Source organism: Solanum tuberosum, unplaced genomic scaffold (assembly GCF_000226075.1).
Source record: "Solanum tuberosum cultivar DM 1-3 516 R44 unplaced genomic scaffold, SolTub_3.0 scf00323, whole genome shotgun sequence".
In the NCBI taxonomy this organism is placed as follows: Eukaryota; Viridiplantae; Streptophyta; class Magnoliopsida; order Solanales; family Solanaceae; genus Solanum; species Solanum tuberosum.
This window is the reverse complement of record NW_006239244.1, coordinates 203189-226841: the sequence shown is the minus strand read 5'-3', so window position 1 is coordinate 226841 and position 23653 is coordinate 203189. Positions and strand designations below refer to the sequence as shown.

General features: G+C 32.4%; 5 protein-coding genes across 6 annotated transcripts; 1 reads left to right on the top strand and 4 right to left on the bottom strand.

Moving 5' to 3' along the window:
• Positions 1-60: 60 nt before the first annotated feature.
• On the bottom strand, positions 61-1518 carry LOC102603445 (putative UDP-rhamnose:rhamnosyltransferase 1). Its single transcript, XM_006360338.2, has one exon. The coding sequence runs from the start codon at positions 1497-1499 to the stop codon at positions 84-86; it is 1416 nt and encodes a 471-aa protein (XP_006360400.1). The 5' UTR covers positions 1500-1518; the 3' UTR covers positions 61-83.
• A 1612-nt stretch (positions 1519-3130) lies between these two features.
• On the bottom strand, positions 3131-12144 carry LOC102598894 (probable rhamnogalacturonate lyase B). The gene is made up of 17 exons (XM_006360328.2): positions 12075-12144; positions 11453-11573; positions 9934-10009; positions 9073-9194; positions 8908-8961; positions 8478-8603; positions 8251-8370; positions 7460-7595; positions 7181-7351; positions 6779-6931; positions 5992-6098; positions 5804-5894; positions 5438-5579; positions 5062-5218; positions 4844-4960; positions 3929-4055; positions 3131-3558 (listed from the first exon to the last, which is right to left on the bottom strand). Exons 2-17 carry the CDS (start codon positions 11563-11565, stop codon positions 3316-3318), a joined length of 2055 nt encoding a protein of 684 aa, XP_006360390.1. The 5' UTR covers positions 11566-11573; positions 12075-12144; the 3' UTR covers positions 3131-3315.
• Positions 12145-14374: 2230 nt separating this feature from the next.
• Positions 14375-17468, bottom strand: LOC102598107 (uncharacterized). 2 transcript variants are annotated; one of them, XM_015314799.1, is made up of 5 exons: positions 17272-17468; positions 17021-17181; positions 16583-16630; positions 15837-15956; positions 14375-15192 (listed from the first exon to the last, which is right to left on the bottom strand). In XM_015314799.1, exons 1-5 carry the CDS (start codon positions 17446-17448, stop codon positions 15102-15104), a joined length of 597 nt encoding a protein of 198 aa, XP_015170285.1. In that variant the 5' UTR covers positions 17449-17468; the 3' UTR covers positions 14375-15101. The 2 variants fall into 2 exon arrangements, with proteins under 2 accessions (XP_015170285.1, XP_006360389.1); XM_006360327.2 differs by lacking the exon at positions 16583-16630.
• Positions 17469-17600: 132 nt separating this feature from the next.
• On the bottom strand, positions 17601-19045 carry LOC107063210 (pentatricopeptide repeat-containing protein At1g66345, mitochondrial). Its single transcript, XM_015314789.1, has 2 exons — positions 17666-19045; positions 17601-17615 (listed from the first exon to the last, which is right to left on the bottom strand). Exons 1-2 carry the CDS (start codon positions 19043-19045, stop codon positions 17601-17603), a joined length of 1395 nt encoding a protein of 464 aa, XP_015170275.1.
• Positions 19046-21669: 2624 nt separating this feature from the next.
• Positions 21670-23263, top strand: LOC102597795 (uncharacterized). The gene has a single exon (XM_006360326.2). It carries the CDS (start codon positions 22041-22043, stop codon positions 23079-23081), a length of 1041 nt encoding a protein of 346 aa, XP_006360388.1. The 5' UTR covers positions 21670-22040; the 3' UTR covers positions 23082-23263.
• Positions 23264-23653: the final 390 nt, after the last annotated feature.

Genomic DNA, 23653 nt, shown 5'->3' with positions numbered 1-23653 from the left:
CGGCTTTGTTCCTCTAGAAATGTGCATATGTATTATTTGTGTAATTTTATTTATTTTATTTTGATTACATAGATTTCTAGGAACTATGCCCCATTGGCCATTTTTCTATGATCTTCCAAGAACTGAATTAGATCTTCTATATACTTATCATGTAGCCTTCTATTCCCAAATATTGAACTGATTTCTTTTGCTTTCTCTCTAATTTTCCTTCCATCTTTTTCAACCATTACCAACTTCACTGAACTGGATACAGAGTCCCTTGTGTATGAACCATCCTCTTCATTTCTTGGTATTTCTATACCAATCTCCTTATCCTCTAGGATTCTTGCATTCAAACCTTGATCAACCAAAAATGGCAACATAATCAACGGGTGACCAAACATTAACCCTTCTATTATCGAGCTCCATCCACAATGAGTCAAGAATCCACCAACTGACTCATGACTTAGTAGCTTCAACTGAGGTACCCAACTCTTCCATACTATACCTCGACCATGTATTCTCTCCTCAAACCCATCAGGCAGCTCAACGTAATCCATGTTTCCTGAGTAAGGTCGCTTCCTCAGAGCCCAGAAGAACGCTACCCCAGACAACTCCAACCCATAGGCCAACTCATTGATTTCACTCGGACCAATAGTCACTTCACTCCCTAACGCTACGTAAACTACCGACCCTTTGGTTTGTTCATCTAGCCATTCTTTGATGCATGTCCAAGTCCCATTGTTGTCACTATTGTCCAATGAAGGTGGCATTAAGCCCACCGGAACTATAGGCCTATGGTAAAGATCCTCTAGTAACTTCAACCACTGACTTTCAAACTCACAACAGTGACGTATAATAACTACGTCAACATCCTTTATCGTAGCCCCAGAACGATATATGTCCGACACACCAGACACGTTCTTCTGCATGGCATCGACTACCCACTTAGCTTCATGGTGACGAAAAGCCACCTTAGTTTCAAACGGTATCCATTTAGGTGTCACCATGAAATCCTCTGGTGTTGGTGGTGGATTACTAGAGCCAGTGAGCATCATGTCTGTAGATCCCCCAAAAGCCAAAAACCAAGCATTAACAACTCGAAAAAATCCCCTAGAAATCCTTAACCTAGTTGTGATTGGTGCTAACCAATAAGGTGCAAAATCATGAATAACCCAATCAGGAGAAGTTTTCTCCAAGAAACTTGTTAATTCAAGTTCCATTCCATCTAAGGCTTTTTTGAGATAGACAATATCTTTAGTGTGAATATCCATAGTTGCTTCTGCATTTTCTGGTAATCCATCAACATGAGGAAGAGGGATTTTCACTAAGGTTATTGATGTGGAATATTCAAGTGGGAGTTTTGGGAGTCTGTCAATGTTTCTTGGGGTAGAAATGAAGGAAATTTTGTGTCCTTTTTGAGCTATTAATTTGGAAAGTTCAAGATATGGTATAATATGACCAAAAGCTAGCCAAGGGAACATGACTATATGAAGTTTGTTTTCAACTCCATTAGCCATGGCTTTAGAGCTTTGTATGTTTTTTCTGTGTTTTGTTGATAATAACATAGTCACAACTATATAAAGAGTGTAGACAATGGAGAAAATGATTTTAAAAAAATGATCCCTTATGTTTGAGGGTAGTTCAAAATAGTCCCTTAAGTATGTATTGAACAATTTTAGTCCTTTTGAGTTTGTTGACGGTCTTTCAGAAACAATCTCTTTACCTTTACAAGGTAGGGGTAAAGTTTGCATGTGTACACACCATCCTCCCCGGAGTCCAATTGGGAGATTACATTAAGTATGTTGTTGTCGTAAGTTTGTTAAAAAGTTAACATTTTAAGTGCCTATTTGGAGCCATGGAAAATTTTCACTTTGTTTTTGAAATTTATTTCGGGAAACTATTTGAAAAAGTTCAAAAAGTTGTTTTCACAATTTTCATGTCGAATTACTCACAAAATTCAGAAAACATTTTCAATTTATATTCATTTCCAAACACAACTTCAATTTTTAGATATCATTTTAAACTTAAAACGAAATGCTATTTTTTTCAAAATCTTACAATTTTTATGTCCAAATACCCAATAGTTTCTGTTATATATTTAACAAATTATATTAATTAGATTTGACGAAAATAGTGAAAAAAAGATTTAGCTATAAAGACCAACAAAGTCTCATCAAATTCAAAAATAGGAACATAAATAACCGTACTTGACACTAAAAAGGTATTAAAAATAGTAGAAATTAGACCACCAAAAGATGCATTAAACTTCATAAATAAAAATAAATTTCAAAAATTGTATTTCTAAGTGAATTCTTGATAATTATCTTTATTCATAGTTCAAGGGTTATTTTAAACCTATCCTCAAGTATAAGAGACTATACTTGTTATTTTCTCGTAGATAATGTATCCTTTAGGGGAATATTATATTATTTAAAATAAACCAGTAAGCTAAACATTATTGCAGGAAAAAAAATATTAATTGTGCGACAGCCGTATCAAATACTAAATCTAATGGAAGTGATTGAAACGCAATAAAAAGTTTAATTAATTCAATAAAATTATTAAGAGTATCTCAATAGTATGAATTACTAGATCTAATGACAATGATTGGAAGAATATTATAAATTATAATTTTGCAATTATAGAGGAGACTTTCATAATGAAGCGAATAATACACGTTATTAATGTTGAATTAATAATAATGATGTTGTAAGACCTCAATACGATTATTTTTCTATTTTAATGATCCATTATTTTAATTTACTTTTCCTGCTGTAGATATCACACGTAACAAGTTGGTTCTAAATAATTGTTCAAAATATTTTCCATTTTTTTCCTTTTGCTAAAATACTATTTTCTCCATATTTCCATGTTTTTGTTTCAATTAATATCTAAATTAACATTATAATTTTTTTCTTGTTGACAAATTATAAGAACTTGATGCCACTGCCACAAGATATGGTGTTGTAGATGAGACTGCTCCTCTCTTTTAATTAGAGGTCTCAGGTTCGAATATTGTGTATGAAAAAAAAATCATTGATAGGGAAATGGGGCCTATGCAGGCAACAATATGAATTCGGATTAGTCAAATTTCAATGACTGGACGAGAAAAAATGAATTTGCTATTGACTATCATACTATTACAATCAAGAATTAAGATATATGCTTACATAATTGTCCAAGGTAATCAATTACAAAGAATTATGATTATCAATAAAGAAATTAACCCCCCACTTAATATCATGTAAGAAAAAAGAAAATACTATTAACATATTGATGTACTTAAAGTGGAAAATCCTCCTAATTATATATGTATAATATTCACTTAATTGATTAATTTTGTTGTGGAGGGCCTTCCAAACGAATGTAGTCGTATTGATGGCCATAGAAAGGATTACCACCTTTAATTTGCATCAAATATATTGTATTTTCTCCCTGTTGTAGTTGTAATCCTTGAATTTGAAAATTGAAAAGCCAATATAATCCATGTATCCCATGTCTAGCTATAGCATTACTCCTCCCAATTGATGGAGTTTCAAAGTGAGGCATTGTTCTAGAGGGGTTGTTGATCCTCCCCTAAAATTGCAAGAAAAAAAAAAACATGTTAATATTATCCAAATAAAGAGATCATTTGCAAAGTAACACAAACAGGGGAGGAGGAGATTACAAGATGGGGAATCAAACTCTCACCAGCAAGGCTGAAAGTTACAATAGCCTACCAACTAAACTACTAAGATTCACTTAGACTATTCAATAATCTTAGTCGAATTCTATTTTTCCATTTGCTTTCAATTATCATTCGTTAATATTTCGTTGCTTTGTATATATCTCCAATCATATAACCATCCCAAGACCTTTAGTTAAATATACAGAAATTGATTGTATAGTACAAATTCCAATTGAGGCTTGGCTATATATATATATATATGTATGTATGTATGTATACCTGTAAATGGGAATAGGTTGCAGAAGCCAGTGCCACACGTAGTGTATAAGTTCCCTTTGGATCAACACTTGGGAGTTTAAATGAAATTTGCCATGTTGTTGGTATATAATTCTTGCTTCTAGTTCTCCTGCAATGTAATATAAGAGTTCAAAAACTTAGAAAATACAAAACATATTAAATTACTTGAGTTAAAAAGTAGTGAGAAATATGACCATTAAAGGTTACTAATGGTCATGATGGGGTGATAAGTGATAAGTGATAAGTATCGCTTTATTTTTTTTAACTAAAGATCTTAAGTTTGAGCCTTGAAAATGTTATTGCCTTTGATAGGGTGTTTTACCCTCAAGAGGGGACTTTCCGTGTTTTTTAAAAAAAAATGGACGTTGGGTGTAATTACTCAACCTCCAACAGATAGTTCAAGATGTGAGGATTGTCCAAAATCATATAAGGAGTCCAAATTAATTTCTTCATCCCACCCATATGTGGGACTCAATGTCCACCCCCTCCACGCTCAAAACAAGACATTTGAAGCCTGAACACAACATTGGGTAAATAATGAATTGATATGAGCCTGACTCCTCACTTCTAGAGCTTGCTTGCTTTTGCGCTCAAAGTCTATTTTCTGAACACGGTATAGAAGCCACACCCATTTCAATTCTTGATTTACCCTATTTTGGGCGCTCTCCAACATCATAATCTATGCTCTAGTTGGTAGGCCTGGACGTGCACAGGAAAAGTCTATTTTCTTAACATGAGATGATTTCTTCACGGACAATTCTCACCTCATGAATTGAGCTTTAAGAATGAATTAGATAAAAGTTTTTTTTTTTTTTATTACGACGTGAATCCGAATGAATCAAAATCAAGTAACTAAACTAAAAAATTGATGAAAAAAAAACGGGGAAATGTAATCACCTGGTTACATGAGCAAAGAACCAATCTTTTCTATAATCACTAACACCAACTTTATACACCAAATCTTTATTTGGATATAAATCAGTGTATCGATCCCACAAACCATATTGCCTATATCTGTTCACATTATAAACAATAATCAAATTCATATCTATATAAAATCAAACTATATACTAAAAATAATAATTAAGCAAATATAAGATAAAAGGGAAACTAACTTTTGTGTAGTATTGTTGAATAATTGATTTGTTAGGGCAGGCAATGGATCAGGCACAAAAAATTCTCCAGCACTCCTATCAGGAATTCCAATTTCCCATAAAGTTGGACCGTTTCTTGGAGGATCATAAATTAGGTTACCTAAGTTTATATCACTTCCTGCTTAATTTCGATAAATTTTACATTGTCAGATCACTAAAAAGATAAGTACATAGAAAGTGAGATTATAATAATGACATGCACAAACTTTAGAGGGTTGAATTGAGTATGACTCATTTATTAATTTGTTTGGTCTTAATTGACGTATTCAGTCCACCTATTTGTCACTGTTATATTAAATCCGTAATTTAAAGTAAAAAGGGGAAAAAAGTAAAGGACCTTGTTTGACAATAATGTCATAGTGGTATTTGTAATCTCCAATAATTCCAGGGACCCAAGAATATAAGTTATAAGTTCCAGGTCTAACACCAATAATATTGAAGTGTCCAGTCTCATTTGTTTGAGTCCAAAATTGATAATCCTGAGAGGAAACAAGATATTAGAGTCGATAAATTATATATACGTCCTCTAGTTGAATCATCAGGACTTACTTCAATTTTGAAACAAAGCTACAGAGGGATAGAAGGAACCCAAAAATCACAACGTACACAAAATTGACGATTATTCAAATTTTCATGATAGGATGATTATTAAACTATTAATGAAAATCTTATCTCCGTCACTTATTGATCGAATGGGCCTTACTTTAGTCTCATATTGCCATGACCCAACATCTCCAGGAAGTGCTAATCCAATATATGCAGATTTTGCATAGACAGGATTTTTGTTTATGTACCTAAAAAAGTTTAATTTTTTTCAAAACACATTAATTAATATTTTCCTCATAATTTTAAACAATATAAACATGGTAATTAAATTAATTAATTAAGTACCTGTCTCGTACGAATAATTGACCTCTAATTGTACCACGTGCATTAGCATGAGGATAATCAATAGATTCTGGGAAATCATATGGCCATTTTGTAGTTTCTTCTTCCATCTGCATAGTAATAAATTGAATTCACGCGAGTTTAATTTCTGTACACAGACAATATATAGTTTTTTCATATCATCGCTTTAAGTTACCTACATCAACATGTAACTATGCGTATAACACGTCTAATATATATATAGTAACTTGAACTATAGAGTAAAATTAATTAATAACCTAGTTTAACTAGTTAAAATACATCGGAATCGTTTGGTTGGTGGTATGCTATGGAATATATAATGACAATTATTTTGTTTCACCCAGAGACGGAGCTAGGTGGGGGTTCATGAGTTCGGACGGATCCAGTAACTTTTCTGTAGACCCTGTATTTTTATTAAAAAATTAAAAAAATATATATGCATATTAACTTGGGAACTCCCTAACAAAGGATTGACAACTTAATGGTAAGAAAGGGCGGTGAAAATGATTTTCACACTAGTGTTGTGGGTTTGAACCCCACTATCAACAAAAAAATCTCTTTTTCTTTTTAAAAGAAGTATGATGTGCAATATTTTTCTCTTTTTCCTAAAATTTAGAACCCCAAACTCCTAATCCGCCTCTGGTTTCACCTTTCGTATGAGATAACTTATTCCACCGTTTATGCTAAAATGGTGGAATAATATAATCCTGAACTAAATAATATCCATTACCAAACGCAAGATAAAATATCCCGGGAGGAATGAATTTACCTGTCTTTTAGCATCTTCCCAAAGTGTAGGATGGTTATCACCAGAATCAGAGTTAAGGTAGAAAAAAACAGGCCCAAAAACTTTTTTCCATGGCTCTCCTTCTTTTATTTTGACTCCCAACTCTGGCCCTGCATAATGTCCACTGAAAAATACCTGTAAAAGAAGATGAATATTGCTAAAATATTTGAAAATTTCTAACTAAATAAATAGATGCTCACTCAACTACATAAACTTTTATGTTTTTTTCTCGAAATAAGTGTTTTTGACCTCCTAACAATAATGTCAAACAGACTCTAAGTCATGCGAGCTCAACTTTTAGGTGATTAACATATTCAACTTAACATGATCAGTTAAATGAATTATATTTTCATATATTAATTTTGACGTATAAAGATGACTTACCGCTAAAGAGGTGGGACCAGCATGAGAAGTGAGATCTAGCTTGGTGGGTCCACCATTACGATCTTCATAACTAGGTGTTATAACCCAAAATCCTACATGTGGAGTATTGCAAACCCAACCATGTACTTTTATATCCTTATTCTCAAATGAATATTGGTACTTGTCATCCACCTAATATAAAAAAAAATGGTAATTAAACAAAATGTATTAATTAGGGATAGTTTGGTTACCAAAATTAAGAAAATAATTTTCGAATAATAATTATGTTATTATTTTTACCTCTCCCTTAAGTTTAGGATTTGATGGATTTGTTAGTCTAACAGCTTCTCTATAGTCAAGAATTTGCCCATCAGATCGATCTTCATCTGTTGGCATCATCCTTTGAATATCATCTGATATTGCCATATAATGGAACCTAAAAACATTCCAAATTCAACCAAAAACGAACCTCATTAAATGAAGGGTAAATGTGAAAAAAAAATTCTCAATAATATTGAACTTTGAATATCTCACTTATTATAAATTATGGAAAAAAATCGCAATAATTTACTTAATAGTTGAAATATGACTAGAGGGAGTAATTTTCTAGAATATTTTTCTAAGACTTATGGAAATTCTAATATATAGTCCCGAGTATTATAGTAAAATATGCACATCATTTATTATTGGTGAAACTACTTAATTATACAAATATTTCTATCATATTTGTACTAATTCTCCCTATAGTTTGAAATAATTGAATTTTATCTCTCTATTTAATAATTTCATACCAAATTTCAAATCAGATACATGTGAATTACACTAAATACACATTATATACGTGTATTTGATATGATTCATATGTATCTGAGATAACAGATACGCGAACGAGATATGAGAGTGACGAATTAGATTTGTCTATGTGTCCCAGATACATGTGAATCCATTTGGATACAATAAATATATCTACAACAAATTACACGTAATTTTGATCCAATGTATCCTGAATGAATTTTGAATTTATACAAAAAAAGAAAGAAAGTATGATATGATAAATTTTCTTTAAAAAATATAAATGATTGGAATCTTACAGAGTCCTTTTGAGCTTAATGGCAATTCTGGCTTCTTCAAGAATTAAGCTTGGCCAGCCTTTCAAGTGTTCAAATATCCCATATGAATAAAATCCAGAACTTCCCCTCAACATAACAAACCTGAAAAATTATTTTATTTTATCAAAATTATTAATCTTTTTAATAGTACAATTTTAACTTTATAAATTAGGTACTAATAATGATTATTTAATTAAAAAAAAACTTACCTTTTGTCAATGTTTAGAGGAAGATCATGTGTAGTACCATTATTTGAAGGATTCCATGTTTTTGTAAAAGAAACTTCAACTTTATTTTTGTCTTGTGCAATGACTCTGAATTTTGTCCCTAAAAGCCTGCAAAATATTTTTATTTGCATGCTTAATTCGAATATATCATACCCCTCTATCCAAATTTAGACGTTACTGTTCGAATTTCGAAATTCAAACAAGTTTTTCTTTGATAATAATTTTCTTCGTGTCTTCTAAATAATTTTGAAATTTCAATTATTTCACTTGTATATACGTTTTACGTAGGTTTCAAAAATATATAAACTTTATTTTTTAAAAAGGTAAATATTTTATGTTAATATCAATTAGTTCGACTCTCGAAATCTGAACATATTAATCTCATAAATGAAAAGAATAAGTAATAACTTACATGTCAAAAGTGTGATCTTTGTCTCCAGGTCGTTCCCACACTGTATCCCAATATCTACATAATTAATAAATAAATTAAATTATTCATTTTCAAACTTTTTTAAAGTTCTTATATTTAAGTATATATATTAAAAAAATAGAAAAGGATTGCTTAAAGTTAACTTACCCTCTATTTGTATCTTTGAAGTCTGTCTCTAGTACATTATCAATACCATTGTAGCTCACCCCAGCAATGGATCCAGTGGGATTAGTTAGGGTAACTTTGACAATGCCATTATCTATCACTACCTAATAATATTTTGAACATTAGCTCAATAATTAAATAAGATAGATATACATAAATTCCGCTAGTTTAGGAGTTAATTACTTAGATATACTTTAGTTTGAAATATTATGAATCTTATCAGATCTTGGTGCATCTACAAATGTCCAGATAGAGTCAAAATTAGGTGTAATTTGTTCTAGATACACTGTATTCAAGTGGATTCGTATGTATCTAGGATACATAACAAATCTCGCTCGCCTTCCTCCCTATCTCGATCGCCTCTCTCCCTATTTTAGTGTATTTAGTAGTAAAAATACATGTATCTAGGTGTATCTTTCTCAATATATAATAGGAAACTTTTAATTACCAGTAAGATACGAAATTATTTGAAAGTAAAAGTAGAATTGGTTTATATAGTATGTATATATTTCTAATCAGGTAGTTTTCCCAAAAATAAATGAATTTTGCCGATCAGATGAATTATTGTTCAAAATCACATAAAGAGATCTTTTAATCCCTCTATAGTCGATGTGGGAGAAACGAAATATATAGTACCATTGCATTCTCATGATGCTGGTTAACTGAAGCATAGACAATATAATATAATGGCCTAACATTGAGTAAATCATAAACTAAAATGAACCTGACTGTAATATCATGTTACAAAAATAAACATGACTTAATTGTATAAAAAATGTTTAATTGTACCAATTGTATATATAATTCAAACTCTAATAAGAATTAGTGAAAGTGGATACTTACATAATTACTTGAGATAAGCAGTTTGACAGGAGGAGTAGTTGATGCCAACTTTTGACTATTTCTTAGTGGAGTATGCCTGCAATTAGGATTTAATAAAAAGAAAAAAATTGGATATAAGTTTACAACTAAGTAAATAACTAAACCATTATAAACCCTTTTAAAAGAACATAATTAATGTGAGATGTAGTATTTCTCTAATAATAATACACTTCAAAACAAAATCAGAAGATATATAATATTGTGTAACATATATACTAGAATTTGATAAGATAAAAAAAAGAGTCAACTTATGCAAATTAATATCCGCATTACCACATGTTTAGTTTACGTAGACAGGGATGTGAAAGTAATAGTCTTATGTCATGCTGCCTCTTACTTTAAATTTATATATACTATATGTTGAATTCTCCTTAAGAAAAAAATTTGTTTACTTAATTTCTACTATTTTAATTTCCTCTAGTGAAAATTTTGGCTCCATCACTATTCACTGGCTATCCACTATTCTAAGCACATCGTTCTGACTAATTTGAATTCGTACTGAAATGGTAAAACACACCTTATTGAGAAATTCTTTATTTTACGAGGACTTAAACCCCAAGACTTTTAATTAATGGTGGAATGAAAATTACCAACTTGTTTCATTCCATTTCACCACATATTTCAACATGCATGCAAGTTATCATGAAGGTTGGCTAACTTGCCATACCTATGAAATAGGTTGTTCAACCAATTCTTACAATTTGTAAAACTAATTAAGTATGTTCAAGATCTAGGTACAATGTGAAAGAAGAAATGGTAGAATCAATTCTAAGGACCAAAACTTATGACTAATTTAATGCTAGCTAGAGAAAATAGTACTTAAGTGGATGTAACCTTTTTCAATTGTGAATTAGGACTTTTTTTTTTTACCTTTTAGGATATATAGTATACTTTATAGTCATCATTGCATGAAAGTAAAAAATAAATAAATTAGTAAAATTAATTTTTATCAATTGTCATGTTTGATGGCTATGAACCAAATGAGAAATGCTTAATCATATCATATATAGAATCTATGCAAGATCGTTTAGGTATGAAACTCACGCTCTTAATAGTTCAGATATGAAACTCACACTCTTAATAGTTTAGGTATGAAACTCGAAAAAGGGTTAGTTTAGGTGTGTTTTTGACACTTATCTCAATTAAATAAGATGTCATGTGCACCTCATCTTTAGAAACTTGCCAACCTACCCAAATCTATAACATGAATTGTTTGCTTAATTGAGCCTAGGTTCACACGAATTTGTCTTTCACGCTACATCATATCGAGCCCCAAAAGCGCGCAAACTACGTAAACTTAAATTGTCTCTTATAAATCTCTTCACTCCCTTCTCACATTCATATGTGAAATTTGTCTAAAGTATCATGTGTATCTCATCTTCGTAAGTAAAAAATGCATTATCTAACATAGATGACGATAAATTCATAACTTTATATTGGAAAAAAAAAGAAAACAAGAACAAGTTATCATAAAGTATACCTAAAGTGGTCCGTTCTTGAACCATTAACAAGCAAGAAAAGATGGAAAACAATTGCAAAAAACCATAATACAATATGTTGTAGTTGCCTCTTCCACCCTATCGTATTCATCATTTTTAACTCTGCAACACACGTACAAGAACCAATTAACGTCAATGTTAATGACTGAGTACAAAGTTTAAGAAAAAAAAATAGAACTCATGATCTTAAATATATATACCATGAAATTTCACCATGGCTATAAAAACATATCATTGATCAAAGAAAAAGTGAAAAATAAATAAATTGAAGTCACGTTATTTCCAAGTGTATAAATATCATTTTAAAAATTAACTAATAAGAAAATAGTAATGCGTTTCAAAGGATGTATTAGAAACGCCCCTTCAAGAAAAATGATAAAAACTTTTTTGTATCAGATGTTTACACCGAACTATATTAACTTACAAGTGATTTAATGAGGTGGAATTAATATATACAATAATAAAGAAGTGGACAAACAAATACATATCGTTCATCTATTAGTCTGATATAAACATCGACGTTGATAATTAGTTTTTACCAAAAAAATGTTATTTGATGCTAAAGGAATTGAAACAAGAAAGAAAAAAAAGTTGCATGCATACCTTAATAATCACAAGAAATGAGAGAAAAATTATAGAAATGAATTCCTTATAACTAATCTTCAACTATATATATATATATATATATACGCTTCGAAGCTTATAGGTTTAGATGGTCTAATATTATTGTAATATAATAGTGCAGTTAGTATATGAAAAATCTAGCTGAATCCTACACCAAAAAAATGTGTTTTGTTTATTATATTATATAGTAAAAATAATATAATTTTTCATGTTGAATAGAAGGTTGACTTTTAATTGTATTAGGTATTTGCTGTTGACCAATGTGCATTTTTAATTGGGCAAAAACGCAGACATAGGATTTTTTCTATACACGGCAGTTGCTACAAAATATTAAATAATATAAAACAAAAAAAATACCAGAATTATTGTAATTTATGCATTAGTAGACATTTTTTTCTTCACTTTTTGGAAAGTTCCAAAATATTTGACACAATTATAAAGTATCTATATAATTTTTCACAATTTTAAGTACTCGAATTAATTAAAATATGTAGACTTTAAAATATATATGATATTCTTTTTGTCTTAAAATAAGTGTTATTTTTCCTTTTCAAGTGTTAGATCATTTTGTTAATCAGATTATATCAACTCAATATTTTTTTAAAAATTGAGATTTGAATATTCAAAAATTATACAAACAATAGTATATATTGCATTCATTCTCATGTCAATATAATGTTAATCAAAGTTCACATAGATTGAATCTCGAGAGCGAAAAGTGATAAAGCCCGTTCCGAATGCTTCTACGATGCAGAAAATTAATGAAACACGGAGCCCGTTCTGAATACTATCATTGGCAATACATTTTATTGTATCCAACAAATACTTGTAATTAACCCCTCTTGTTAAAATTAATTTTGTATTTAATTTCTAATTAGGAACTATGTTTTTTTTTTTCTGATTAAAATATTAATTTATTTATGGGAAGTTGTACAATTTGGTCAAGTGAAGTCGTTAATGGATTTGTCAAAGTCTATTTTGGTGGTTGGCCCAAACTTTAATTTGGTAAACATTCCACTCATTAAACATGAAAAATACGCAAAAAATTCTACTAATATACATTTATGGCTAAGAATTTGGAGAACTAACTTGTTCTAATTCAATTTTAATACTTGTACTTTTGAAAAAAGACCAAACAGATTATTATAATAATAATATTATAATAGGGAAGCCAACAATATTGTACCTCATATATATTTTCTTCCTTTATTTTTATCTATTGTTTAATTACCTCAAATAGTATTGTGTATTTTTCAACTATATTTTATAAATTAATTGGTCATAAGTGGCACATATATGGACTTGTTTGGCAACATGTGTGCAAATATTTTTTCTTTTCCTACAACTTGTATCAGTTGAAAATGGAATAGATCGCGGGAAATCAGAGTTTAAATTTCAGTAAAATTTAAAAGGAAAGAAGAAGAAAGAAATGAACATATATATGCATATGTAGACGTAGGGGTATGCACATGGTACGATAGTTATTGAAACTAAAAAATTTATGTTGCGATTTTGATATTATGATATTTAATATGCATTTAATTAACAAAAATAATATTTGTTATTTTCTAATAAAATTACCAATAAATCGAATATCAGCGAAGTATATGGTTATATATGCAATTTACAATATTTTATTATAGTACCAGTAAATATATAAAGTTATAGTAGTTCTCCATTATATGTGTATATGTAAGTTGAAGCCGAATAAACTATGATTATCAATTTACCATATTGCAAAATATTAATCAAACCTTAAAATACAAGCGAACTATACCCTTCGGGGTGGCCAAATAGTTCGGGCTTGGAACTTTCATGTTGGAGGTCTAAAGTTCAAAACTCCTTGCTTGCAACAGCAAGGGGTTTGCCTTCTAAGTCGAGCTCGTCACACCAGACTTGCGTAGTGTGGGTTACTTCTCCTGTATGGTTTGCAAGCTATTGCATAGAAGCGAGAATTTTATTCTATGCACACCCAAAAAATAGCGGCTACGAATTTCCCTTGTCATTTTAAAAAAATACAACCGAACCACACCATACACAAACTATGATCTAGTATTTTGAAAAATCAAAATTTTCAATATCCACCCTTAGTTGGTCATGTGTTTGCTTCGTATGTCAAATATGATGTATTTATTGATAATACTTAGCTTTCGAAGCGCAATATAGTTAAACTTATTTACAACGTCATCAATTGTTCAAATACTGAAAACACATAGTATAACATAACATGAAAAATTGATTTTTTTAAAAAATTGACCGGTATAGTGAAATATACATTATTTTGGTAAATAAACTTTTTATCATCAAACTTGGAAGAATTCATTTTAAAAAAAACACATAAGCGTAGAACACATAAACTTCAAATGCCGACTCCGTATAAAATATCTCCAGAATAATGAGCTTGACAAGCTCCAGGATACCATCAAATCCACTTCATCTTGTCACCCTGTGGCCTGTCTTCTGATTCCATGCCATTTTAAAAGGGGAACTCCATATAGCTGCAGAATAAGAACACTAAAAAAATAGATGGAAAGTTGTCGCATCCGTGATGGATCCAGCCCGCACCTATTGATACTTTTGAAGAGTCCAAGCACATAGCTTGAAATAATTCTGTGGATTGTAAGTCAGACATCCAAAGACTTGGTGACAAACTAGTCATATCAGAGTTAACAACTAACTGACTAAGGTCGAAGCAAAAGTCGAGGTGAGCTTTTGATTCCCAAAAGAATGCTGGCTCTGGAGATAGTTTGATGAAAGAGTTCATGGACTACCAGAACTAAGATTGTGGACTGTGCTGATAAGGAAAATGCAGAAATCAAGACTATATAGGGTGTGTTTGGTACGAATGAAGTATCTGATGACTCGCTGATCCGGTGAAGGGCTGAATCAACAGTGACTGACTTGTGAAGTGTTAGAGAACGGTCCAAATGAGTGGCAACCTGTTGCCCAGAGCCAATTTACAACAGGCCTTTCATGCACATGAGAAGCCTTTTTCATATGGAGCACTCAACCATCCACAGCAGAAGCCAGCCCAGTCGATATATGTTGTTGGGCTAGCATTGAAATAGCATGCCTTCTCTCTATTTCTGAAACATAACTGTCAAATGCCAACACGAAACAAGTAAAGATCACCAAACCAGATGCATGCAAGGAGAATAAATATCAAAAGAATTTAATGGAAGGCTTGTATGTTCACCTAATGAAATATTTGAGGTTGACTTCATATACCACATTTTGCATATCTCATAAATGTATTAGACACCACCAAATCATAAGAACACTTCTGATGAGCAGAGAAATAGTCTATAGAAATTGAATGCAAAATCTTTTAGATGTCTAAAGGCCGAATACAGGAGAATATGAGGGAGGCGAAGGAAATAAAATCTCACTATATACTTAGAGTATGGTTCTCAACGCTATATCAAATCAGTGATCTCCTGTTAAATAGAATAAGGTAAGAGTAAGTTTGTTATCAGGGTCTTTCAGCTTTCTGTCGACATTCTCTGATACGAATGGTCGCAATGTTAATTGTAAATACTATTTAAAATCTAAACTTAGTTTACTAGATTTTATAATTTATTTGAGGCCAGGAAGACAGTACCAAGGAAACTGAAAGCAATCTCCTTTCCCCAACAGATTAAAAGTTCCATGAATGTAGTATACAGTAGAAAGTCATACTGAAGGACACTAAAACAAACAAGATAGATAAGGCAATGAAAACTGAGTAAAAACTTCACTTACCTCAAAGGTATCGTATCATTCTGATGTTGGAGTACAATAACTACATCTTTACTTGTCCAAACAAGACTTTCATCTTCCATCATAAGATGTTCATCCATATCAGCTAAAGACAGAACAAACCTGTAAACAAGGAGGAGATTGTTAGAGCATGGCTCTCTTGTTCACAATGGCGGTAGTAGGAGAAAAAATCTTCTGGAATTTAGGCTTTTAGATCTTGTTGGGGGATTTTTATGTCGGTGTAAAATGTAGAGAATCTGATTTTTTTTTAAAATTTTGATAAAGTTTAAGTTAAGAGAACTTGATTTATTGAATATTGGTTGGAGATATGTCTAGATGGAGCGGAAGTGGTAGTGAGGATTCACATAGCCGACCCCAACTAGGTTGGGATTAAGGCTTAGTTGTATTTGTTTCCATTCATTGTCAAACTAACAGAAGAAAAAAAAATCGAACTTCACGTGAAATAATCAGAACTGCCAAATAGAAGAGAGATGTATCAAAGGCGATGCTTTTTTGGCATTTCTGATATATATCCTCTAATAATTCAGCAATAATATTGCTATAGGTCAACTATGTAAAAATGGAACAACATGCAGTACAAGTTTGTTTCAATTCATCAATCTTAATCATGACATAAATAAAAAACGACTACAGGCATAGTGTAATATGCTATTATTGTTGTCCATGATGTCCAATATCAAAGACCAATACAATGATTAATGCAGAAGCATTTGATGATCATATCTAACCATTCAGTGCAATAGGTAGAAAGGTTTACATAAAATACACACAAGCTCCTGAAAATCAAAGAGAAGTCTTTTAGCAGAACTAGTAATTGGTCACTGAGCAAAGAAAGAACGCTGCATTATCAATTTAGCTCCCAAGTAGGCACATGTCACTGGTTCGAACCCTGCAACTGACAAAACTTGGTATTTAAATGGAGAAGGGTAGAGGAGCAGGTCCATTATCCACCAAGTATTTTGTTTTGCACGGTGCACCACTGCTCCTCGGTGATTTCTCAGTTATAAGAAAAATAGTACAATCGATTTGTATAGCAATATTTCTGATGTGTTCATTTAGTATCAGAAGGCACTGTTAAACATCAGAGAGAGAGAGAGAGAAGTGGCATCAATACAGCAGTTATAAGCAATCGACAAAGGCGTGAGATAAAAGGTTGTTGCGCTCACACTGGAATGACTCTGGTACCATATGTGCGGTGCAGATCACCTTGTTTCTTCTTTTCTACTGTTCTTTTCTTCACCTTCTTCCACTTCTGGTTATAAGTAGCCCAGATAGGTTTATGCTTTAGTACGGAATCACTTGTACCATCACTCTCATCCATCCAGTGCTAGAAAAAGAGAAAAGAGATTTAGAACAAGCAGGCAAGGGGTAAAAGGTATATGCATGTGCAATGGATAAATATTGATCATGTTACCACCTGCCAACAAACATTCACCAATGCCATCACAAAGAAAGTTGTGCGAAACAACTTTAATCCGCTTACTGATACAGCTAGATAGCATTGCAAATAAAGTAGAAAGCTCACAAATATTCTATTGTATGTCGTCAATCTCTGTACGTCTTTGTCTGTACAGTTGATTAGCCCTTGTTTCATCACCCCTCTCCAAGTGTCTCGCGATCAATTTCTTATAAACATGAGTGCTTGGTGTCAAGGATTGACCAATCATTAAAGAGAGAAATTCGTCCGCTTCTTTCAATCTCCCACATTGACACAAAGCAATAATTAAATAATCAAAAATAGAAGTATTAGGAGAGATCGACCTATATTGCATTTCATAATAAAGTTTAAGTGCTCCCTCAACGTCACCTACGTTGGCATAACCGGCAATGAGGTAACTATAGATGCTTTGATCTGGAATGAAACCCTTATCCATCAGAGTAGTCAATAGCTTATCAGCAAACTTTGCACTTCCATTTTCACAAAGCTTGGCAACAAGCTTGTTAAAAGATAAACAACTAGGAAGGAGCCCATTTCCTGTCATTTTATCACAAAATTTCAAGCTTTCTTCTAATCTTCCCACTTCTGAACAAACCTTAATCAGGTGATTAAATGTTTCACCAAATGGTTTCATATTCAAACACTCCATTTCGTCCATCAACTTAATCGCTTCATCTATCCGCTTCTCCTCACAATACGCCCCAATGAACGAATCGTACACCAGTGCATTCCCTTCAAAACCCCGCCTAAGCAATTCATCATAAACCCTCCAAGCAGACTCCAGATCTCTCATCTTCACCTTTGCAAGAACGATCAATGAACAAGAAATTGTATCAAGTATCATGTTCTTTTGCAACATTCTCCTCATCAACCTCAACCCGTCTTCAATTCTACCCTCCTCAATCATCCCATATATCAAACACGTATTCACAACAACCCCAGGTTGACATCTTTTTCCATGACTTTTCTCCACAACATCCAAAAATCTCTGTAACCTCCCTTCTTTGCACAAAGCACTAATCATAATTCTAGTTGTCATTTCATTCGGGTATATCCTTTTCTCAATCATATACTCATATATACCCCAAACCATAGAAGTCTTTTCCGACTTTTGCACGACATGTAGCAGAGTATTATAACTAATTACACTAAGCCTAAAACCATTTTCATCCAACAATTTACAAACATCCAGACCCTTATCTACCATTCTCAACTTAGCACAACATTGCACAAACAAATCAAACACAAACGAACAGGAGTCAGCTAATTTATAACTTCCAATTAAACAATCAAGAACACCAATCACATTTTCACCAACCCCTGATTCTTTCCTCAAAACAGATTCAATCAACGCATTGGCATGTCTAACAAGCTTAGATTTAGCAAGAATATGAATTATAATGCAATAAATAAAAACCCCATGTCGAGAATTAGAACTTTTTGCTGACCAATGGAAGAAAGTGAGGGCATTTTTTGCATCATGAGGTTCTTTGAGCTGTATGAGCACTTCTTGAACAATTGGGTCAGTGAAGTGAAAAGATTGAAACTTTTTTGTTAAGACTTCCCAATTTTCTCCTCTGCGTAGTGAATTACATATAGAAGTGATGATGGGGTTGTTGGAATTGGGGGAATCTTGAAGTGTTTGGAGTGAATGAGTTGAATATGGATTTTGGTGGAGTTGAATGAAGAAATGGGAAGTTTTTGTGAGTAAATTGGAAGCTAAAGGGGAGATAATACGAGGTGACAAGTTCATATTTTCCCCATAAGATGAAATTTGAAGCTCAAAGAGGTAGTTTTATCTTCATGGTTGATTGAAGAAGATGACAGCAGAGGTTAAGTTATGCAGATGGTAAGTGATGGAAGAAGGGAATTAATATCAAGAATGAGGGCGGTGATGCAGGGTGGCGCTGCGGATAGAGGGTGGGTAGGGTGGCGGCGTCGCGGTGGAGACGGGGAGTTGGGGAGGTTTGGATGGATTGGTTTAATTCAGTATTTTTAAGATAAAAATAGTTTTTGTGTATTTTTATTGTGTTGGAGTAAAAGATTAAAAAAAAATAAAAATTATTAAAAATAAGTCAAATGTTATATTCCCTCTCTATGGCATATTTTTCTTTTTATTCAATTTTAAAAGAATATAAGCCTTTTATTTAATAAATATTTAATACTATCAATATTTTATTTATATTAGATTATAAATAAGAAAAATCATATTGGATTCCACCATTCTACAACAATAAGACAAACTTCATATAATCCTATTGAGGTTCATGGAGGATAGGATATACACCGATTTTATATCTACTCTTTAGAGGTAGAGAATTTCTTTCGAATAAATCTTTGGCTTAATAAAAATATATTTGATGCAAGAAAGTAAGAGACTAAAACAACAAAGTCGTAAGATATAAAATAAATGTAGCAACATATAGTAATACACATTAAAAAATAAGAAATTACTCCACATGTCAATTTTGTTTCCCTCATTTTATTTGCTACGAAGGTCATCATTCTCTTCTTGCTCCATATAATTTCGTTCTTAATTATATCTCCCATAGTATGTCTACACATCCATATGAGCATCTTCATCTTTGTAAGTGCATTTTTTGTACGTGAACATTCTTGATTGGTCAACACTCTACAACATAAAACAAAGTATATCTAACCATCACTTTATAAAATTCACCTTTAGATTTTGACGACACATTCTTATCGCAAAGTACCCTAGATGAGAGCCTCAATTTCATCTACTCCTCTCCAATATGATGTGCAACATTATCGCCAGTCTCAACACCTCATTGAATTATGGAACAAAGGTACTTGAAACTTCCTTTCTTGAGTATGACTAATGTTTCAATCAAGATTGAACTTGCATTCCAGATACTTTGTTTTAGTCCTACTTAACCTAAAACCTTTAGATTCTATGACTTTTAAAAAAAAATCAGTTTATCGTTAACCCCATCACACGTCTCATCAATCAATACTATATCATCCGTGAATAACATACACCACAACACTTCTTATTAAATATGTCACATCAATTCGTCTAACACTAAAATAAATAGAAACGAACTAAGGATTGATTCCAAGTAGGGGTGCGCATCGGTCGGTTCGGTTCGGTTTTATGTGTTATTGGTTCAGTTTATCAGTTTTCGATTTGTAAATACGTCAAACCAATAACATATTTCTTATTGGTTTTTGGTTAATCGGTTTATGGTACTTAACGGTTCGGTTTTCGGTTTAACCAATAAGAAAATACTCATATATATTATATACACGATAAGAAAATTTCAAATAAACCATATGATTTTTCCAGCATTTGGCATGAAAGTAATAATCATAAAAGTAACAATCATTTTTCTTGCAAGTTTAGACACATTCAAAGGAAAAAGTGTGAAAGTAACAATCGTTTAACCATTAACAAAAAGTGTGAAAGTAACAATCGTTTAACCATTAACAAAAAGTGTGAAAGTAACAATCGTTTAACCATTAACAAAAAGTGTGAAAGTAACAATCGTTTAACCATTAACAAAAAGTGTGAAAGTAACAATCGTTTAACCATTAACAAAAAGTGTGAAAGTAACAATCGTTTAACCATTAACAATAAGACTAGTAAATTTAGTATACTCTTATTGGGTTACCGGTTTAACCATTAACAAAAATCATAAAACCGGAAACCGAACAATTAACCCAATAATTTTTTTTGCAAAACCGTTTAAAAACCGTTAGCCCAATAACCCAATATCAATAAACCAATAGTGTTTTTTTCGGTTCGGTTTATTGGTTAAATCGGTTTTTGCACACCCCTAGTTATAGGAGAATCAACCTCATCCACTACACGACATCATTTGGTGCTGAAACTGTAATAGAGTTGAGTTGGTATCATGGGTTTATCATAAGTCTCAGATTTAGTGTAAAATAAATATTTTAAAATTAATTTTGATTGGTTTTCAAATAAATTATAAGAAAAGATATATGAGTATTTGACAAGTGTTGGACATGTTAGATCATGATCCCTTATTTAGCCATGTTGACTTAATCGAAATAACTTTTGCGCGAATTCATGATCTAACCACTTATTAACTTAGTCGATTTAACCTGTTTAAATTCAACACAATCAGACCAATATTTAATAATCCACTTATTATTTAGGATTTTTCATTTTTTGTGGATGTGGGTCCAAGTGCAATCCCATCACGATGAGAAAGTGATCTAAGTCATCTCTCACTATCTTAACTCAGATCTTGGCTTCATCACTCATATACATGATAGCCCTAATATGCATCACATATACACCTTTAAATTCCAAACATCTTCAAAGGACCTCCTAAGGACTATCATAGGAGTATTATTTTTTTCCAGACTAATAAACACCATATACAAGTCTCCCTTCTTGTCACTACACTACTCCAACACCCTCTTTAATAACTTTTATAATAGATCAACCGTAAATCCAAATTGATTCTCGAAAATATGATACATCCCTCCACACTATTCTACATATCAAAATTCAATATTTGCAAATAATAATATCCAATTACTTAACCTCCCTATTTTGCTAATAAATTTTCATTAGATTACTCATTAACTAAAATTAATTCCTTTTTTACAAAGTCTTAACCCTAAACCGAAAATAACGCTTAAACCAAATTAAAACCAATTCACAAAATTAATCAAAATCTCTTTTAGCTCAAATTCATGAACACAATTGCACTGTTCTCGTCTTCAATGGTTCAGCCCTTAATCATATAGCCATGAACTCCACTCTTCCCCTTTCTCAATCACCCCAAATAACTCAACCCATTTTACCCTCTTCTCCTAATAAACTCCCTATCAAACGCAAAGCAACAGACGACCCCTTTACCTCCGCCGCCGGCACCGGCGCCGGCGACGGTGGTGGTGCCAATGGAGGAGTCGGAGAAATGGGTTCGGACCCAAAACCCCCACCATTCAAATTTCATAGAATATGGACTGAACCGGATGAGATCCGGTTTCTTCAAGGTCTACTTGATGGGTCATCGGAAAATCTCTTCTTCCCTCGTGATCTTAATGTTTTCTATACTCGTTTTTCGAACACTATGTCTCAGCCTTATACGAAATCTCAGCTTTCAGAGAAGCTTCGTAGGCTTCGGAAGAAGTTTCGGGTTATTTCTTCTCGTTTGAGTAAAGGGTTAGATAGGTCGTTGTTGTCTCCTCATGATCGTGCTTTGTATGATCTATCGAAACAGCTATGGCATCCTGATTTTTCTGATACGTCGCCTTTTAATGCTGAGAAATCGAAGAAATCGAATTTGGTTGGGGTGAAGGTTAGTTTTTTGCCGAATATTTATGACCCGGATCGATATGGTATTGTTCCCTACCAAGATGGGAATGGGTCGACCTGTAATGGGGTTTCAGTGAATGAGGAAGTGGAACAAGGTGAAGATGAAGAGAATGATGGTAATATTGAGTTTGATGATGAAGATGGGAAGTTGAGTGAGGTGAATGTGGAATTGGATAGAGGGGAGATAGGGGATGAACGGGTTGAATTTAGTCGTGTGAATGGTCCGGTTCGGGTTGGAGTAGGATTTGGTGCAGGGGATATTGCTGCAAAAGTGGTGATGGATGTGTTTGATGAGTGTTTGAAAGATTTTAGAAATGGTGTTGTTGGAGAAAGATCAAATCTTGGTGGTATTTTGAAGAAGGCAAGCTCGGACGAGTTTGAAGAGAGATGGAAGGAACAAAGAGTCGCGGAGTTGAACGTATTGGCACGTCGTATGAGGTTGGTTCTTGAGCATTCTCTTCAAAGTCTATGAGTAAATGTGTTAAACTGTATATGGAGTTTAGTGCTAACTTTTTTTGAGTTTGAGTTTAGATTTCCGTAGTAGTTTTTTTCGCTCATACAGTAGTATTACTACCTTTTGTTCAAGAAATTTTGTAAATTTTTGGCAAAAGAAGATATTTCTTTCTAATATGGTGTTATTCTAGCTTGCTACTATTTGATTATCTTTTTATCTCCAAATGTAAACCTTTAGAAATGAGTTCAAAAGGCATCGGCTTAGGAACATGTTTAAAGAGAATGCAGTAACTAACCATGTTTAGGTGTAGTTTCGTGTCATTATGTGAATGATTGAATTAGTATGCTACTGATTGATACACAAAGTTTTGTAAATTTGAAAACGTGGTTACTGGCTCGTTAGTGATGTGTAATTGTACAGTGTGTGTTGATAGAATGCTCAGATGACAGTGGTTGTGCAGGTTATCGATCCTGTTATGTCACTTTCAAATGTTAGTGTGTTTGACAAGAATCTGTAATGGCATGAGTTGCGGCTCTCCTCCACCTTGAAACCTTTTTACAGCACGTTAGTGTTCATGTGAGATATTAGGC

What these genes read in the sequence shown, in the direction of transcription:
- LOC102603445 (XM_006360338.2), bottom strand. Translation starts at nt 1,499, where the DNA reads ATGGCTAATGGAGTTGAAAACAAACTTCATATAGTCATGTTCCCTTGG.
- LOC102598894 (XM_006360328.2), bottom strand. Translation starts at nt 11,565, where the DNA reads ATGATGAATACGATAGGGTGGAAGAGGCAACTACAACATATTGTATTA. An exon ending in TTCAAAGATACAAATAGAGG is followed by an intron (nt 8,962 to 9,072) that starts GTAAGTTAACTT and finishes TTAATTATGTAG; the next exon opens with ATATTGGGATACAGTGTGGG. An exon ending in AAAGATCACACTTTTGACAT is followed by an intron (nt 8,604 to 8,907) that starts GTAAGTTATTAC and finishes AATATTTTGCAG; the next exon opens with GCTTTTAGGGACAAAATTCA.
- LOC102598107 (XM_015314799.1), bottom strand. Translation starts at nt 17,448, where the DNA reads ATGAAACAAGGGCTAATCAACTGTACAGACAAAGACGTACAGAGATTG. An exon ending in GGTACCAGAGTCATTCCAGT is followed by an intron (nt 16,631 to 17,020) that starts GTGAGCGCAACA and finishes TTTGATTTTCAG; the next exon opens with GAGCTTGTGTGTATTTTATG. An exon ending in TCTACCTATTGCACTGAATG is followed by an intron (nt 15,957 to 16,582) that starts GTTAGATATGAT and finishes CCTTGTTTACAG; the next exon opens with GTTTGTTCTGTCTTTAGCTG.
- LOC107063210 (XM_015314789.1), bottom strand. Translation starts at nt 19,045, where the DNA reads ATGAACTTGTCACCTCGTATTATCTCCCCTTTAGCTTCCAATTTACTC.
- LOC102597795 (XM_006360326.2), top strand. Translation starts at nt 22,041, where the DNA reads ATGAACTCCACTCTTCCCCTTTCTCAATCACCCCAAATAACTCAACCC.